Source organism: Sycon ciliatum, chromosome 1 (assembly GCF_964019385.1).
Source record: "Sycon ciliatum chromosome 1, ocSycCili1.1, whole genome shotgun sequence".
Taxonomy (NCBI): domain Eukaryota; kingdom Metazoa; phylum Porifera; class Calcarea; order Leucosolenida; family Sycettidae; genus Sycon; species Sycon ciliatum.
Genome location: NC_088643.1, coordinates 85,687,201 through 85,705,093, shown reverse-complemented (window position 1 = coordinate 85,705,093; position 17,893 = coordinate 85,687,201). Strand labels below are relative to the sequence as shown.

The window sequence follows — 17,893 nt, the reverse complement described above, 5'->3', positions numbered from 1 at the left end:
ACCAATTTGCTGTCTGCCGTTGCTTTGTCAATATCTCGAGCAGTTTGCAATTGACCAAGCTTCAAAAAAAGAGAGAGAGAGAGAGAGAGAGAGAGAGAGAGAGAGAGAGAGAGAGAGAGAGAGAGAGAGAGAGAGAGAGAGAGAGAGAGAGAGAGAGAGAGAGAGAGAGAGAGAGAGAGAAGGAAACACCAAATCAAACGCAACATTACACTTAGGGTCCCGCTCAATACTTGACAAGACCACGCATTAGATGTAAAACACAGATTTCAACGCACCAATGTAGATTGCCCGCTAAATCCATGACATTGAACAGAATTTACCTGGTTTTCCAGCTCACTGACAAGGCTAGAGGACTTCATCATGGAATCAGCCAGCTGCTCACGTGCTTTAGCCAGCTGTTCACTAAGCTCATCGATCTACAGCAGGTACAAACCAATAAAGCAAGAAGTTTCGTCAAGTTGCGCCATGTACTCAAGATTTGACACATGACAGGACACAGGAGCCATGGGGAAATAAGTGATGCATATTCTTATCAATTGCATCAAGAGTACATAACCCCAAGAGTGTGCAACTCCAGCTATGGGGTCTGCGACGGCAGAACTTCACATCACGTGATGAACCCGTACACATTATTTGCGCTCTGTGCATGATATAAACAGGGTTGTATGCAGCCCAGCTTTGGGTACAACTCTCTTGTGGTCACTTTGCAGTTTGCACTGTTTGCCAGCATAACCTTTTGAACCATGTCACGTGATGTGAAGTTCTGCCGTCGCAGCACAGCATAGAGGTTGTGCAGGCAGTTGCACACTCTTGGGGGTTATGTACTCTTGATTGCATGCTCAGCTACAAGCAGTACTTACTCGTGTCTCGTTCTCTGTGAGATTATTCTCTGAGCGATCTTTCAGTTGTTGGAGCTCTTCTTCCGCATGCCAAGACCGTTCTTGAGCTTCCTTCAGCTGCAAAGGGAAAAAAGGTTATGGCACAGATGCACACATCACTTCGCTGGAAAATGATCAAGTCACTCCGAAATACCTAATGGACATAATAACATATACCATTGATATCTAAGCTACAGTAAAACCTGTCATGGAGTTCACTCTGATGATGTGACTACCTGTCACAAACCATCAAATGTATCAGGATGCAAGGGTTTGACTTCCAGCCAAATGACCCTGGACAAAGGGACCACCTACACACGGGATCACAATTTGAGAGTCCCTTTGAACGGGCAGTTTGGATAGTACTAGTACTTGGAAACTTCAGTAACCATAAGGTTGCTAAGCAAAGATGAAACGTCGTGCACATACATGTATATGAGAGCCCGACCCAAACCAGGAAACTGTTCAGCAGCCCTCACAGTGGCTGACAGGTGGGCTCCATCACCACAGGCAGAACTAGAAACTCATCACAAGTAAACAGAGAACGAGCACATCCATCCATGCACAACATCATACCTGAGATGACAAGGCTGCTAGCTGAACGGCATTGTCATTCTGGGTCAGTTCCTGTTGATGCTGACTGGACTTCAGCTCATCCCGCAGCTCACTGACCAAAGTAACATGCGCTTGAAGAGATTGTTCAACATCCTCTAACTTCTGATGCAACTGCATCAGTTCAGTGTCTTTCTCTTCGTTCTGTAAACACACAGAACATTATAGCACCACTGAGCGCACAATGCAGAAAATGCACTGCAATGCAATTCCCACAACATACATGTATTGTACACCCTCTCCCTCCCTCCCTCCCTCTCTCTGTCTCTCTTTCTCTTTCTCTCTCTCTCTCTCTCTCTCTCTCTCTCTCTCTCTCTCTCTCTCTCTCTCTCTCACACACACACACACGTACGCGCGTGTACGCACACACACACACACACGCACACACACTCTGTTTCTATGTATCAGGTCAGCAGCTAGAAAGCAGAAGCTCACCAGTATTTCCAGCTTCCCCAATTTCTCATCACTTGCTGCCTGTTGGTCAGCTAGCAGCTTACGAGCTTCACTTAGTCGCTTCTCCACATCATCGCGCTGCAGACAGTAGAAACAATGTTACGCAACAGCAGTGAATTTCAACCAGCCGCTGGGGAAAAAAAACCATTAACAGCGGCTTCAAGGTTACACTCGAGATAGTCACGACATACAGCAGCAAGACATCTTTGCAACAAGGGAGATGTTCAGACGGTAGTACGTAATATTTCTCTGGCATGGCATCACTAAGACTAGAAGTAATGGTTCCTTTTATTATTGATAGCTGGAGCAGTCCTTTCTCTGTCTTGTGCCAATACTGCAATAGTGATTCATGTATCAAGGCCTGAGCTACACTGTAGGCTGTAGTCTTCCCTGTCTCTCTTGTGGTTTTCTATTCATGGGGGCGATCTACAAAGTGGCGTCATAACTACTTCGAAGTATTTCCAACTGGCCGTTCATGTATTACATGCATCTACTTCTTAGCTGTGTGTTGTTGCTTGTTGCTGTGCATGGTCATACATTTGTATTGCAAAGTATCATGGCTAGCTTTCGTGCCGTACAACAGCGCGTGTGCGGTGGCTACGCCTCTGCTGTTTTGCCAGCTGACAGTGCGGCATAAATTAATTACTTCATCTTTGCCTTTTGTCTTCGGTTGTGTACCGACATGGAATGTTTTCGGTTTTAGTAGTTCCTTGGTTCGCGTTGTGTAGCTAGCTAGGCTGCTCTTTCAGGTGTAATTGTATTTGGAGTGAAAAGATAAGATAACGTGTTCCTTCGTGTGAACATTCTGGTAGCAGAGGATGGTTATCGCCTGAGTGAGCAGTTCAGTTTCGGAAATTTAAATTATTTAGATCATGTCGTCGCCGGAGCCTGAGAGTGAGAGCACAATCAGGGCTAGCAGTCAGAGAACTGAGCTCTTTTTAGGTGCCATGGCAGAGAGGGCAGGCGACGTGATCGAGGAGGACGAGGAAGTCGAAGAGGACGAACATGGTCAAAGTGACCAGCGATCGAATGAACTGATGTTCGTGAAAATGAAAGCTGAAAAAGCGAATCGCAAGAGAAAGTTCACCAGGTGTCGCAGAGCCGTGATCGTGGCCTTGCGTGACGGAGTTGAAGAGGAAGCTGCGAGGTCGTTGTTTGGCGAATTAGAAATGATCGAGGATGCCCTGAACGGTGTGTTCATGGACGTACTCGAGTGGGCTGGCGGCATGAACGATGCGCTCGCAGTGGCTAAAGTGACCGATGAGATGGAGGAAGCGGAGAAAGAGATGAAGGAGGTCACAAGGCTGTATCAGGAGTTCCTAGAACACCAGCCAGCGTGGACGGCTGCACGGAACAGCCACCCAGACAGGCCAGCGTATCATCAGTATGCCCAGGCACCAGTGGAAGAGCCAGGAAGTCCACTGAGTGTGATATCGCTGGGCAGAAGTGAAGGCTCCCAGGATCGGGATGAGCCTGGTGATGGCGTGGCGCTGGTTCAGGAGAACCAGGCAAGAGTAGAAGACAGTGATGAAGTGGTTGTGACCACAAGTGTCTCCGGCAGTAGTAACAGAGAGGCAGAGCTTGGGGCTAGAACAAGGCCACCAATGGAAGCTGGGAGTAGGAGGTCAGAGCGTGAAAGAAGCCCTGCCTTGCCTGTACTACAGCCTGCTGTGCCAACACGGAGTGCTGTATGTGTGTCCAGTGCATATACTAGAGAGAGTGAGACCAAGGCCCCTCAACTTCAAGTCGCGAGGAGTCCAGGCCAGCAGGGCAGTAGTACTCAGGCTCCTGTGTCAGGACTACACCCTACATCATCTCTGCCATATCAGTCCGCCAACTATCTGTACACCCAGGCCAGTGGGCCACCACAGGTAGCCTCAAGTCATCAGGCCATGGGCATTGGTGCCTTTTCAGCATTGCCAGGAGCAGGTGTGTCCGCCAGCCACCAGCGTGCTGTGTCTCAGCCTCCACCTGTCAAGCAGCCATCAGATGAAATTTTCAAGCAACTGAAGGCTATACAGATCCCAGTCTTCGGCGGCGATAAGCAGGCGTATGCCTCATGGAAGGCTGCTTTCATGGCGTGTGTTGGTAGCTCGTCTGCAAGGGCAGACTTGAAGCTGCTGCACCTCCGGCAGTATTTGAGTGGAGATGCCTTGGCTTCCATCGAGAGCTTGGGATACACCCCGTCTGCGTATGAGGCCGCAATGAGGCGGTTAGACCGCAAGTTTGGAGGCGACCAACGACAGCTGTCGCTGCAGTACGAGCAAGTCGAGGCCTGCCCAATCATTCGTTCCGGCCGAGCAGGAGATCTCCAGAAGTTCGCAGATCTCCTCGACGTACTCGTGGTCAACCTCCTCGACTCCGGAAAAGGCAATGAGCTGGGTGATGGGCTGTTGTACCGGAAGCTCCTGGCCAAGTTGCCGGCTGGGATGTTAACCCAATTCAATCGATGGTGTCATCAGAAGCCCTGCCAGCCAGGAATTCAAGCACTACTGGAGTGGGTGACGTTGGAAGCGGAGTTTGCCGTTGGAGCGTCCGAAGCACTAGATGGAGTTGGTGCGAAGGACAAGCCTCCGGCACCCCGAAATGCTCCTCAACGATCCTACTTCGGGGGAAAGGCTTCGCAGAATGCAGGGTGGTCAAGGCCTGCGGGCTCAGCGGCTGGACGATCTTCATGTCGGCAATGTGGCGGACCTCACGGTGTCTGGCAGTGTAAAGCATTTCAGCAGCTTTCCGTCGCCAATCGCTGGAGACAGGCTAAACAGCATGGTCTGTGCTACCGCTGCCTTGGAGGCGATCACCAAGGTCACCACTGTCCACGAACCAGACCCTGCTCAGTGAGCGGCTGCAACAACAATCACCACTACTTGCTACACCGGGACTTGCTACACGAGGACAGCAGGAACCCCGATGCCGCACAGTCAAACAAGAAAAAATCGGGGAACACGGCAGCTGGAGGAATGACGGAGGACAAGTCCCAACTCAGTCCTGCCGAACAATTCTGCAACTATGGAGACAATGGTTCAGGTCAGGAGACAGGGGACCAGTTATTGCCTCCCGCCATCGACTGTTTAGTAACGCCGCCATACGCCGGTAAAGACCAAGAGCAGCGCACCCCACAGTCGTTCACCGAGGGGGAGACGGAGTCCACGAAGAGTGATTCCACCATGATGGTCCAAGGCCCGAGCAAGATAGCTCTGCGAACGGTCTCAGTCGTCTTGGAGAACGGCCACAAGTCAGTGCAAGTGAATGCGTTGCTGGACGACGGTAGCACGACGAGCTACCTCAACGGCAGCATTGCCAACCAGCTCGGCGTCAGCGGGGAGCTGAGGACATTCACAGTCCACACCTTGAATGGCAAGCAGACCTCATTCACAACCAGACCAGTAAGCTTCACCATTGGCAGCATGGATGGCAGTGTTCGGCAATCTATGACGGCGCTGACGGCTGATTCGGTCACCGGGAATCTTCGTCCGGTAGAGTGGGTCAAGGAAGCAGTCAAGTATCCTCATCTGAGAGAGATTCCATTCGCAAGACTGGCGGAGCCCGCCAGGGTCGATCTGCTGATTGGGAGCGACTATGCTGAGCTGCTTGTGTCACAGCAGGAAGTGGTCGGCCCGCCTGGTCAACCAGTGGCGCGTCATACTCCACTGGGTTGGACCTGTGTTGGCAGAGTGACGGGAACCCACTCGAGTCAAAGGACGTTCCACAGCCAAGCGTTTCAGAGTGAGGAGAGAGCAACACCAACCGGCTTAGTGACCGCGCTACAGCAGTTCTGGCAAATTGACAGCTGCGGCACGGAGGAGAGCTTCAGTGAGCCCGGCCCGCGCTCGCTGGAGGAAGAGACAGCCCTAGACATCGTCAAACACTCGCTGAAGAAGGTGGACGGTCGGTACCAGGTGTCTCTGCCGTGGAACAATCGCAAGAGAGAATTATGCAACAACTTGGGTGCGGCTACGAAACGTCTAGGCCACACCGAGCGCAAGCTCCTGAAAGACCCATTCGTTGCCCAGGCTTATGGCCAAGCCTTCCAGGCCTACCAGAGGAACGGCTATATCCGGGAGCTCGCGAAGGAAGAGCTAGGTCAAGAGGTATCCTGGTACTTATCCCACTTTCCCATCGTCCGACCGCAGAAGACGACAACCAAGGTGCGGATCGTCTTTGACGCTGCAGCATCCTGTCATGGCCTCAGCCTCAACGACGCCACCTACCCTGGTCCGAAGCTCCAACGTGAGTTGTTCGATGTGTTGACCAGGTTTCGGCAAAAGCCTATAGCAGTGGGCTGTGACGTGACCGAAATGTATTTGCAGGTGTCGGTTGCGCCAGCAGACAGGAAGTACCTCAGATTCGTGTGGCGGGACCTGGATCCAGCCAAGCCTTTACGGCACTTTGAGTTCAACCGCCTGGTCTTTGGCGTCAATGCTGCACCATTCATCGCCCAGTACGTTGCTCAGCAGACAGCCCGGGAACATTTGGCGTCGCATCCCCTGGCAGCAGAAGCTATCCTCGCGTCCACCTACATGGATGACACGATGGACAGCACCAAAGATGTCGAACAAGGTCAGATTCTTCATCGGGAGCTAATGGATCTGTGGGGTGAGGCCAAGATGACGCCGCGCAAGTGGGTGTCCAACTCGCCCGAGCTCCTGAAGGTAATTCCAGCCGAGGCTCGCGCTACCCAGCTGGACTTATCCCAAGGAGAGCTACCATCCGTGAAGACGCTAGGAGTGTCATGGGACGGTCAGGCAGACTGCTTCTTCTTCAGCGTTCAACCGCCAGACCTCACCAACCAACGCATCACCAAGTGATTCCTCCTAGCAAAAGTCGCGTCCGTATTCGACCCGTTGGGGTTTCTGGCACCGTTCGTGACCCAAGCCAAGATCCTCATGCAAGAGAGTTGGGTAGCTGGTATTGACTGGGATGAACCGGTTCCAGATGGCATCGACACCAGCGCTCGCCAGTGGTTCAATGACCTGGCGAAGCTCAGTTTAGTTCGAGTACCAAGATGTCTCATCCCGGACGTGGCCAGTGGAGTGACGCTGCATGTTTTCTGTGATGCGTCGAGTGTGGCGTATGGTGCCGTGGTCTACAGCTCCACCGTGCAGCGTGGCTCTGAGGGAAACGTTCGTCTCGCTGGAGCCAAGAGCAGAGTGGCGCCGACAAGAACACAAAGTATCCCCCGGCTGGAATTGCTGGCGGCTGTGCTTGGCCTTCAGCTGGCCCGGAAGTTCAGTCAGATCATGACCATTGCCATGTCAGAGGTGATTTTCTGGAGCGACAGTGCAACTGTGCTGCTCTGGATTCGCAGCTACAGCCGACGTTTCAAACCGTTTGTGGCGAATCGCATCAGCCACATCCAGACTGTTACGTCGCCCAGTCAATGGCGGTACGTTCCCTCCAGCGACAACCCAGCTGACTTGGCGTCACGGGGAGCTGGGGTAGAGCAACTGGTTGCAACTGAGCTGTGGTGGCAAGGACCGGCCTTCCTGCAGAAAGAAGAATCTGAATGGCCAGCCAAGATCGTGGGTGGCCAAGACCCAGCTGCTCGAGCGGAAGCTCGCAAGGCTGCACAGCCCGAGGTGATGTCATTTATGTCCGAGAAAGTACCCAGCTTGTGCTCTCGGCGCTTCTCAGACTGGACGCGCGTAGTCAGAGTACGGGCTTGGGCAATTCGCTTCATCACCAACTGCCGTGGAGGTGAGGAGTTGAGCGGAGAGCTAACCGGCGAGGAGATGGACGCTGCCAGCCTTTCCATCATCAAAGAGGCACAGCACGAGGCATTCGCGGAGGATCTGAAGCTAGTGAAGAATGGTCAACCACTTCCGCTGAAGTCACGTTTGGCGAGGTTATCGCCTCGACTGGACGACGACGGACTATTGCGCTGCGATGGTCGCACCAAGCTGGCTGACTGGTTGCCGTTTGATGTGCGCTTCCCGATTCTTCTCCCCCGGAAACATCCGACCACCCGGCTTATTGTCAAAGATTGCCATGAGCAACGTCATCATGGCGGGACGAATGAAACGTTGGCAGCTCTCTCTGATCACTATCTTGTCGAAGCAGCACGGGAGGAGATCCGTGACTGGGAGAAAGACTGCATGGTGTGTCGACGACTAAAAGCCCGTGCGGGAGAGCAAATCATGGCCCCGTTGCCAGCAAAGCGATTGTGTGAGCCACTGAGAGCCTTCAGCAGGGTAGCCGTTGACTACGGAGGGCCGTTCGAAACTGTGCAGGGGAGAGGAAAGACTCGCCACAAACGCTATCTGTGCCTCTTCACGTGTTTGCTGACTCGTGCGGTCCATTTGGAGATGGCGTACGCATTGGATGCAAATTCTTTCCTGAACGCCTTTAACCGGATGGCCAACCGACGAGGTTGTCCAATGGAGGTTCTGTCGGACAATGGAGGCAACTTCGTGAATGCCGACCGCCAGCTACGTGAGCTTGTTGGCCAACTGAACAATACCACCGTCCGGAAAGCCATGGCCTACAGACGCGTGAAATGGAGTTTCAACCCGCCATTAGCTCCTCATTTCGGGGGAGTTCACGAGGCAATGTTTCGAGCCGCCAAACGAGCTCTACACGCCATCCTTGGAGACGCATCTGTGACGGACGAGGAGTTGGTCACCGCTCTCAGCGGAGCAGAGTCCCTCGTCAACTCCAGGCCCATCACCTACCAATCGGCTAGTCCGAAGGATCCAGGGCCGCTAACTCCGAACCATTTCCTTCATGGCATGGCCGAGGGCCAGCTGGTTATTGCAACAACGGACGAGAAGGGGTGTCAACTGCAGAGACGTTGGAGATATGTTCAAATGCTCATCGACCATTTCTGGCATCGCTGGCTGAAAGAGTTTGTCCCACGGTTGAATCAGCGGATGAAGTGGCGACACCAGCGACGCGATCTGGCCGTTGACGACGTTGTCCTGGTGATGGATTCAAGCTCCCCGCGTGGGCGTTGGCCGCTCGGCAGAGTCACGGAAGTTTTCCCTGGTCCGGACGGACATGTGCGTGTGGTGGCCATGCAAGTGGGCGGGAAGACTCTGAAGAGATCCATCACTCGAGTCTGTCCACTGGAATGTTAGACGGCTCTCCCTACATGCCAGAATGGAGGTACTGCTCAGTGACGACCCCCATTAATGATTCATGCATTGTTTTTGTTTTTTTTTGTAGCTTCCTACCACTGAACTTGCCCTTTCGATTCACTTTTCTCTTAGCTTGGTACTGGTAGTTGTAAGGATAGGCATCATGCAACATCTGGGTGCATATTGCGAGGGGGAGGATGTTCAGACGGTAGTACGTAATATTTCTCTGGCATGGCATCACTAAGACTAGAAGTAATGGTTCCTTTTATTATTGATAGCTGGAGCAGTCCTTTCTCTGTCTTGTGCCAATACTGCAATAGTGATTCATGTATCAAGGCCTGAGCTACACTGTAGGCTGTAGTCTTCCCTGTCTCTCTTGTGGTTTTCTATTCATGGGGGCGATCTACAAAGTGGCGTCATAACTACTTCGAAGTATTTCCAACTGGCCGTTCATGTATTACATGCATCTACTTCTTAGCTGTGTGTTGTTGCTTGTTGCTGTGCATGGTCATACATTTGTATTGCAAAGTATCATGGCTAGCTTTCGTGCCGTACAACAGCGCGTGTGCGGTGGCTACGCCTCTGCTGTTTTGCCAGCTGACAGTGCGGCATAAATTAATTACTTCATCTTTGCCTTTTGTCTTCGGTTGTGTACCGACATGGAATGTTTTCGGTTTTAGTAGTTCCTTGGTTCGCGTTGTGTAGCTAGCTAGGCTGCTCTTTCAGGTGTAATTGTATTTGGAGTGAAAAGATAAGATAACGTGTTCCTTCGTGTGAACAGGAGACACGTAAAGAATAGAGAAACATCTCTACTGTTTCGTATGACAACAGAGCTGGTAAGGTTTAGCACTGCAAGTAGCAAGTCAATGAGTGATACACACATGCATGTGATAGCGTACCTCGGCAGCAAGAGCAGCTACTTGACTCCCTTCAGGATGATCACTATCAGCAAGTCTGTAGTAGAACCAGATCACAGCCAACACAGACCATCATCGCTCATCTCAAATTAACAGCTATGTTCAATCGCCGAAAAGCAGTAAAGTTTGCTCCCATGTAACTGGAATATATATTTATAAAGCAATTCATTAATGCAAGAGACTCTTTGTAGTCATGAACGTACTGTTGGCCGATGGTTGACAACCTATCCCGGAGGCCGGCAACTTCTTCCGAGTGGAGATTCTGTTGTGACGACAGCTGTGCAATGCAAATACATTCAGAACAACGAATACATTGTGCATATAATGTGGTGTCATAAGGAGGTCTCCTCCCCTCCCCCAAATCACACACTTCTGATTTGCGGTGAAGGTTTTTTTAAAGCTGTTAGCGGACCACAGTTGGGGATAGGCAGCTCTGCCTGTCAGGCTGGGAAGTACACAAAGCACATACACTTTAGATGTGCGTATTTTTAAAAATCTGACATGACCCAGATTTACACAGCCATCTGCCAGAAGCTCGACGTGAATGTTTAGGACTAGTAGTCGTTCATGGGATGTCATAGGGTTTGCTAAAAGCTACATGGAAGTTGAAGCACAAACTGAGAAAGGCTAGTATAAGCTGGACTCTGTGTGACTAATCAGTGTCGGGTAAGTTTCGAAAATTGACTCAAGTGTATATACATGTATTCACTAAGCTGAAAACACCACAGTCAGATTAAAGTTTTCCACCACTCGGTAACTCTACATTTGCGTTTCCACCATCATGAAACTATGAACAGAAATGCATGAAGGAGAGGAGAGAAAAGGAGAGGGAGAAAGAAAAGAGAGAGAGAGAGAGAGAGACCGAAGAATGGTCCTTACCTGCCCTTGCAATTGACGGCATTGCTCTTGGGCAGTGAGCAAGTCGCGACGTTTCAACACGGCATCCTGTCGCTCACTATCAAGTGTAGTACGCAGCTAGAAGTATAGGAATACAGATAAAGAACGGTGGAGTTGTGAGCCCATGAACATACATGTATGTAAGCTTTTTTTTGGCACAAATGCCAATAGGAATGCAGTTTGGGGCATCAAAAAGCACTCATGTAGCTAGCCTGGCTCAATACCATCACTAGACTTCACATTCTCGGGTCTCAAATTCAACAGTTGCATCTGAAATGAACGTTATTAGTACATAATGACAGCACTAATTACCACTAATTACTATTAGTACACATAGTACATACTAAAACTGAGCCACAAACTCCTCTCAGTTGATTCCAGAACATCTCAAAAGCACACACGCACTACAAACATGCCAGTGGCAGTGGTCATAGGCTAGTTCGATCATTCCCAGCATATCTCATTGCACATACCTCATCTCGCTCCAAACAAATAGCCTTCAGACGTTCATCAGTGGTGGTTAGCCGTTCTTCCAGTTCTTTTAGCCGAATTGTCAATCTTGACAATTCATCGCTAGCTCTCTGGTGGCGTGACTCTTCAGTCGATCTAACAGCAAAGAATATATTAACGGAGAGAGAGATGTATAAGTTAGGCACATGACCACCTTCAAAACAGATTTACTATCTAGTCCTAGGAGTGAAACTTCTCCAATCACCTAAAGCAGAGAGAGAGAGAGAGAGAGAGAGAGAGAGAGAGAGAGAGAGAGAGAGAGAGAGAGAGAGAGAGAGAGAGAGAGAGAGAGAGAGAGAGAGAGAGAGACAGGTCGTAATTAGAGCACTGCTAAAAATATGACGGTTCCCATTTGGCTATCCACTAAAAAAGGGAGCACAGACCCTAGGTACAAACCTCTAAGAAGAGCCAAGCAGAAAGCCATACATATACACCTCTTACAGCTTTTCACTAAGCCTTGAGCTTTCCCCACGTAGTTCATCAATAGTAGCTTCACGGTCCCGAAGAGCTAACCGGTTAGCAGAGAGATCCTGTAAATGCAGTACATACCAGTGGCAAAGAACAGTCGGGTGGTGTGATCAGTGCATCTAAGTTGATCTAACCACGGCAGAATAGGGCTGAATGGGCGAGTTCGATTACATGTACACACAATTCCGTCCACGACAGTAGAATTCCCAACGATGCACACAGCGTTCGATTACTAGTATACTGATTTCTTCGTCAGAAGCCACCGAGTCCATTTGGAAGTGAATGCGGAATTTCTAATTCTCCCGCCAGAATTTACGCATTCGGTGTACGCTTTCTTGATACCAGGCACGTCTGCTGCATATATACAACTGATTTGCACAAAGAGTTGCAATGTGATCTCTTTATACAGTTTAGTGCAGCGGATCGTGAGTACAGATTTCATAACGAATTCCAGTTGTCCGTTTACATGGCCGTAATACGCTCGTTCTGGTCATTTGAGAATTGTCAAACCTTCGTCCAGAATGTGTAGTCGAACGCGTTCAATATTTACCCAACTGCTAGTACTAGTGCTGGCATTACACCCAGTGTACTCAACATACATCAGACACTGCAGTCAGCCAGTACAAGCAAGAAGCAGATTTCAATAGTGCACATTGATATGGATACAAAACGAATCTTCATTCTTCAACCTGTTGAAATGTTGTCATGACTTATGCTGCATATTCTGCATTTTGATACTTGCTTCTCTAAAACCTGTATCCATGGTATCCACCTGATGGAAAACTAGTGAAAATATTTGCGGAATACTCATTGCGCAGAGCCTGATACTGACAGTGTTTCTAAAGGTGTGTGCACTTGGGCCCTGTAAACAGTTTTGAGATTCTCTCACTTTTCGCAAAAGCATGTAGCCAGGCTCTCAAAAAAAAGAAACCTTTCCGGAGCTTTACTCGGGGAAGCACCACTCACTCACATGTACGTAGCAAAGGAAACTTACCTCATTGCATGTCTGAAACTTGTTTTGATGCTCAGCCACCAAACTGGATAGATCGCCCACCTACACACACGCACATACACACACACACACACACACACACACACACACACACACACACACACACACGCACACACACGCACGCACACGCACACACACACACACACACACACACACACACACACACACACACACACACACACACACACACACACAGACCATACCATAATTATCTGTATTTCCAGTCAATACAAAGTCCAGACCTATGACAGCAGAGACTGGCTCCCTACATTATCGTGCCTGCTGGGAGGTGGAGGTGGTGAGACAAGAGTCACAGAAACAAGTTCAAACAATACAAGACCGAAGACCAAAAGAACATGATCCCATAATAAAACCTAACTAAGGAAAGGTTACATTTGAGCATGCATCCTGTTATTCTGGGCAAAATTGAAAAAAGAAAAGAAAAAAGGTTATTCTGCAAAACTGCATGCGACCACCCAGCTGCAATGCGAATAAACCGATTTCCCCAAAATTCGGATGGTCCAGTGACAAAAAAACATACTGCAGTTGTAAGGATAGCAAACAAAGCTATTTCCAACACACAGGAGAAAATGACAAAGATGACTACTCACTTGCTTCCTTAGCTCAGCCAACTGGCGCTCTGAATGTTCCCTCTCCAAATAGGCAGCACTTTCACTTGCCTCTGCCTGACAAATAGAAGCAGCACAGAGGAAACACACAGTGCACGCCACCCATTGCCTCAATAACATGAAGAGAAGAATGTCATGTTCAGTGGTGAACTGCTTGTCCAGCAGCTAACCTACCCAGGGATCTACCCAGTGATCATAAATATACACAGGGTCACTGCACGAAAGACGCATATAAAGTTGAAAAGTGGTACTGCAGCAGAAAGCCGGCCAAGACTCTCTTCCAGTTTTGGCACGCTGGAAAAATTCTGATTTGGCAGCAACTTGCCGCCAATTTGCTGAGCTTGTCAGGAATGCTATGAACCCCTTGGCGACTGCAGCAGCGGAAAACAGAACCAACACCTACATACATGGTGAGTTCACAAGAAATGAAAAACCTGCATCGAAATCAAAATACTAGTATTCAGCCTTCCACTCGTGCTCTCAATCTGTACAGTTGCGATGACCGGTTCCTGAGATAAACCGCTCGCAAATTGAGCCACGATCGCAGCAACTTGACAAGCGTGGAGCGCGACGCGAAGATGAGGATTTTGAGACTTTCCCTCACTCAGAGTTGCTCAAATTTGCATGGGTTTTAATGGTAGGATTCTCAACGGTACACAGTGAAAACATCGAAACTCTGCTGTCAGACCTTCCAGGAAGCCTCAAGGCCGATTCATCATACAACTTTCTGCGACGCGACACGCGATTTGCGACAGTTGCGACAAGAAACTGCCAGTCGCGAGCTGTCGCAAGCTGTCGCAATGCACCTGTCGCAGAAGTTGAAGAAAGTTCAACTTTTGCGATATGCGACACGCGACATACACAAATAGAGTACAGTTTCGACCCTGGGTGCACGTGCAGTGCACGTGCATAGTACTACTTGTGCATGAGGATGTCGCAAACATGAAGAATATTGTGAACCGTGTGTCGCTGTTGCAGCTCGTCGCATGTGTCGCAAGTCGCGTCGCAGAAAGTTGTATTGTGAATCGGCCTTAAGACTGTGAAGATTGAGTGAGTATAACAGAAGCTAAGATCCAAAGATCAGGAAAATATGCAGAATTTTGAAATTTCCAAGCGCCTCTCATTATTTGGGCCTGCAATCAAAGTGCAGTCGCCATTTTCCAGAGGTGACCGCGAGCTCCACTCGGAATCCAGTGACACAATGCATGCGCAAACATTGCGCAGTGCACGCACTGAGATGCCTACCACAAAGCATGGTTAGGTGCCCGAGGATACTTGTCTCCAAAGACAGGTCGGCTCATATTGCCACAGTTCCCAAAAGCACCGACTGGTTGAATAATATACAGGTGGAATTCTGATAATTCGAACCCCAAAATGCCAGGAAAAACTTCTCAATATGCGGACATTCCAATTATCCACACATTTTCTATGTACGTGGATACCGTGAGACTTCTAATAAAACCGGATATACCCAGTTCGAGGTTCGAATTTTCAGAAAATGTTACGCGGAAATCGTGTTGATAGAAATCGGTCCCGGAAGAAACTTCTAATCAAGCAGTATGTTCTAACACCGGTGCAAACATTTCCTGGTCTGCAGTACAGGTGGAATCCTGATAATTCGAATATGGTTTAATTCGCAATTTGCGAGCACAGTATGGTGCAGACAGACTAGACTGTGCTTGACTACCGGGTCCATTCTACGCTTCGTGTCGCGGCGACCTTGTCGCGCGATTTGTATCATGTTTGTGCCTGTTCTTGTTTCAGTACAAAACGCTAGTTCCATGCCCACGTTCCCGTGCTTTGTATGACTTGTTCTGGCCCACGTATGCATGACTGTACATGTACTTGTCAAGGCACGTGCATGCAGCACAGTTTGGCGCGCTTTTGGGAATGTGTTGTTTCTTCTCCCACGGTGGTGGGTTATGCGGCTCTTCTTGGACACGAGTGGTTTTCAGTTTTGTTGTTCTCTAGTATTATTCTGGAAAGAGCGATTACTACAGACTCCTTTGTCCTATGATGTGTGCCACCTGTAGAGGTGAGATCGGACTTGTGACCTGTGTTGATAAATCGAGAGATTGGGAATCCTAATCTTTCGACATGGTGCTGTGACCAGGATTTTCCTCAGTTTATTTAGTAAATTCCGACCAGAGTGATGGAGACTATCGCCCAGCTTGTAAAGTGTAGGGCAAACACGAAGCGACGACTCACACGCCTTCGCCACAATTTAACCCGGGAGCTTGCCAAAGACGCTCCATCACCACACTACCTGCTACGAGATTGGCAGCAGGCTGAACGCCTTGCAGCTGAAATCAATGCCACACAGGCTAGAATCCGCGATCTGACCGAACAGGCGACTTCCTCGGATGTTGAGGACCGCCTGGAGCAACTCGACAAGTGGGAGTTCGAGTTCGATGATGACCTGGAAGTCCTGAGGGACGCACGTACCGTTCTACAGAGGGAGAACCCGTCCGGACTCGCCACAGCAGATGCGGAACTGGAGGCAATCGCCAACTCGAGTCGATCCAGTGCCCACAGCCCTCCCCCACGACGTCCCCAGCCGCTGTCTTGACCAGCGTATCCTTCAGCCCATCAGCAGTGGTGGTCCACTCCAAGGGTCCACCTTCCGCTCCTGCGAGCCCTCCTGTGACTGCTGTTAGTCCTGTCCCTGCTACTGGCTCTCCAGCCACTCCAGTCGTCCCGTCTCCGAATGAATCTTGACCAGCGTATCCTTCAGCCCATCAGCAGTGGTGGTCCACTCCAAGGGTCCACCTTCCGCTCCTGCGAGCCCTCCTGTGACTGCTGTTAGTCCTGTCCCTGCTACTGGCTCTCCAGCCACTCCAGTCGTCCCGTCTCCGAATGTCTCCGAAACCCCCAGCGACCAACTCGTGCGGCAGCTGACAAGGCCCGGCAGAATATTGCAAAGTGGACAGCTGTATCGTTGCTGCACGTACACATCCCACACGCCTGATAAGTTTGACCGTGTCAGAGTGTGAGGATTAGGTGGTGCTTGGTCCAATTGGCAGTGACCTCACAAGCACATAAAACTCTCTGTATGCCTGTTTAACTGCTTGTGTGTGTGTGTGTGCGTGTGTATCTGCATTACTTATGCTCTATAAGTTACCTCCCGGTGTACATTCCCGGTCGGCTGGAGTGTCGCGGCGACCTTGTCGCGCGATTTGTAACATGTTTGTGCCTGTTCTTGTTTCAGTACAAAACGCTAGTTCCATGCCCACGTTCCCGTGCTTTGTATGACTTGTTCTGGCCCACGTATGCATGACTGTACATGTACTTGTCAAGGCACGTGCATGCAGCACAGTTTGGCGCGCTTTTGGGAATGTGTTGTTTCTTCTCCCACGGTGGTGGGTTATGCGGCTCTTCTTGGACACGAGTGGTTTTCAGTTTTGTTGTTCTCTAGTATTATTCTGGAAAGAGCGATTACTACAGACTCCTTTGTCCTATGATGTGTGCCACCTGTAGAGGTGAGATCGGACTTGTGACCTGTGTTGATAAATCGAGAGATTGGGAATCCTAATCTTTCGACACTTCGCGCTGGCTTACTGTGCGATTGCACAGCCATCGCGAAAGTCGCGAAATTTTCCAGATCGCAAAGGTTCCCCGGCTTACAATACACACTTCGTGTTCAGCATCCGGATCTCTAAGCTAACGTGCTCATGCAGGCATCTTGATTTACACACTTACTGTAGTTAAACGCTGCTGCAAATACTTCAATTGTTCCTGAAGTTCCAAAGTAGAATCCTCGCTTTTTGTTGTCGGAGAGGATATTGTTGGTTCACACTGTGCCTGGGAATCACCGCCAGTCTCCACTGCATTCTCCCCTGGCTTCTGAGACGCTAGTGAAGGATCGGGTTCAAGTTTCGCAGGGGTAGAAGCCTAATCGCAAAAAGGTATGAAAATGCAGAAATTAAATACTAGTTAGGTATTCAGGTCAACATTTCATGATAACAGTTTAGCCCTTAGCGATGGATTGTACCTGAATTCGAATGGCAGATCCTGGAGAAAGTGAAGACTCCGACGTGGACTGATCGTCATCACTGGACAAACCAATCGTCTTTGTGGGACGATTCAACACATTTGGGCCAGATGGTAGTACTCCTTTTGTTGTCTTGCCACTCGATTCGGGCAACCCAAGGGTTGGGTCCTCAGCCACCTTCTTCTTCAACTTTTTGAACATGGCTACAACTTAAAATCTTTTCCAGGACGACAATCGGCAGCTTTACCACCAAGTCTTCTAAACAATTAGGAGAAATCATGCCCAGGTTACATGTACTTGTTATCGTTCAGTTTGCAAAATTGATTGCTGTGAAAGTGTGATATTTGCTTGATCAGTTGATGATACGCTGTTCAAAATTTCTTTGTTCCACGACCTGTGAGGCTGTGTAGACTAGTAGTAGATCTACGTACCTGGTAGACTTCAAGTTCA

At 49.6% G+C, this 17,893-nt stretch overlaps 1 protein-coding gene across 1 annotated transcript in view; it reads right to left on the bottom strand.

Annotated features, from left to right (window-relative positions):
* Window positions 1–17,801, bottom strand: part of LOC135806046 (golgin subfamily A member 1-like) — a 32,268-nt gene extending 14,467 nt beyond the window's left edge. Inside the window, exons 1-14 of the mRNA XM_065320181.1 lie at window positions 17,444–17,801; window positions 17,152–17,343; window positions 13,435–13,509; window positions 12,806–12,865; window positions 11,785–11,873; window positions 11,307–11,439; window positions 10,816–10,911; window positions 10,140–10,213; window positions 9,919–9,973; window positions 1,926–2,021; window positions 1,455–1,634; window positions 861–956; window positions 321–416; window positions 3–59 (exon numbers count right to left, since the gene is read on the bottom strand). Coding sequence (XP_065176253.1) covers window positions 3–59; window positions 321–416; window positions 861–956; window positions 1,455–1,634; window positions 1,926–2,021; window positions 9,919–9,973; window positions 10,140–10,213; window positions 10,816–10,911; window positions 11,307–11,439; window positions 11,785–11,873; window positions 12,806–12,865; window positions 13,435–13,509; window positions 17,152–17,343; window positions 17,444–17,644 — 1,500 coding nt within the window. The 5' untranslated portion in view covers window positions 17,645–17,801. The remainder of the gene's footprint in view (window positions 1–2; window positions 60–320; window positions 417–860; window positions 957–1,454; window positions 1,635–1,925; window positions 2,022–9,918; window positions 9,974–10,139; window positions 10,214–10,815; window positions 10,912–11,306; window positions 11,440–11,784; window positions 11,874–12,805; window positions 12,866–13,434; window positions 13,510–17,151; window positions 17,344–17,443) is intronic.
* Window positions 17,802–17,893: the final 92 nt, after the last annotated feature.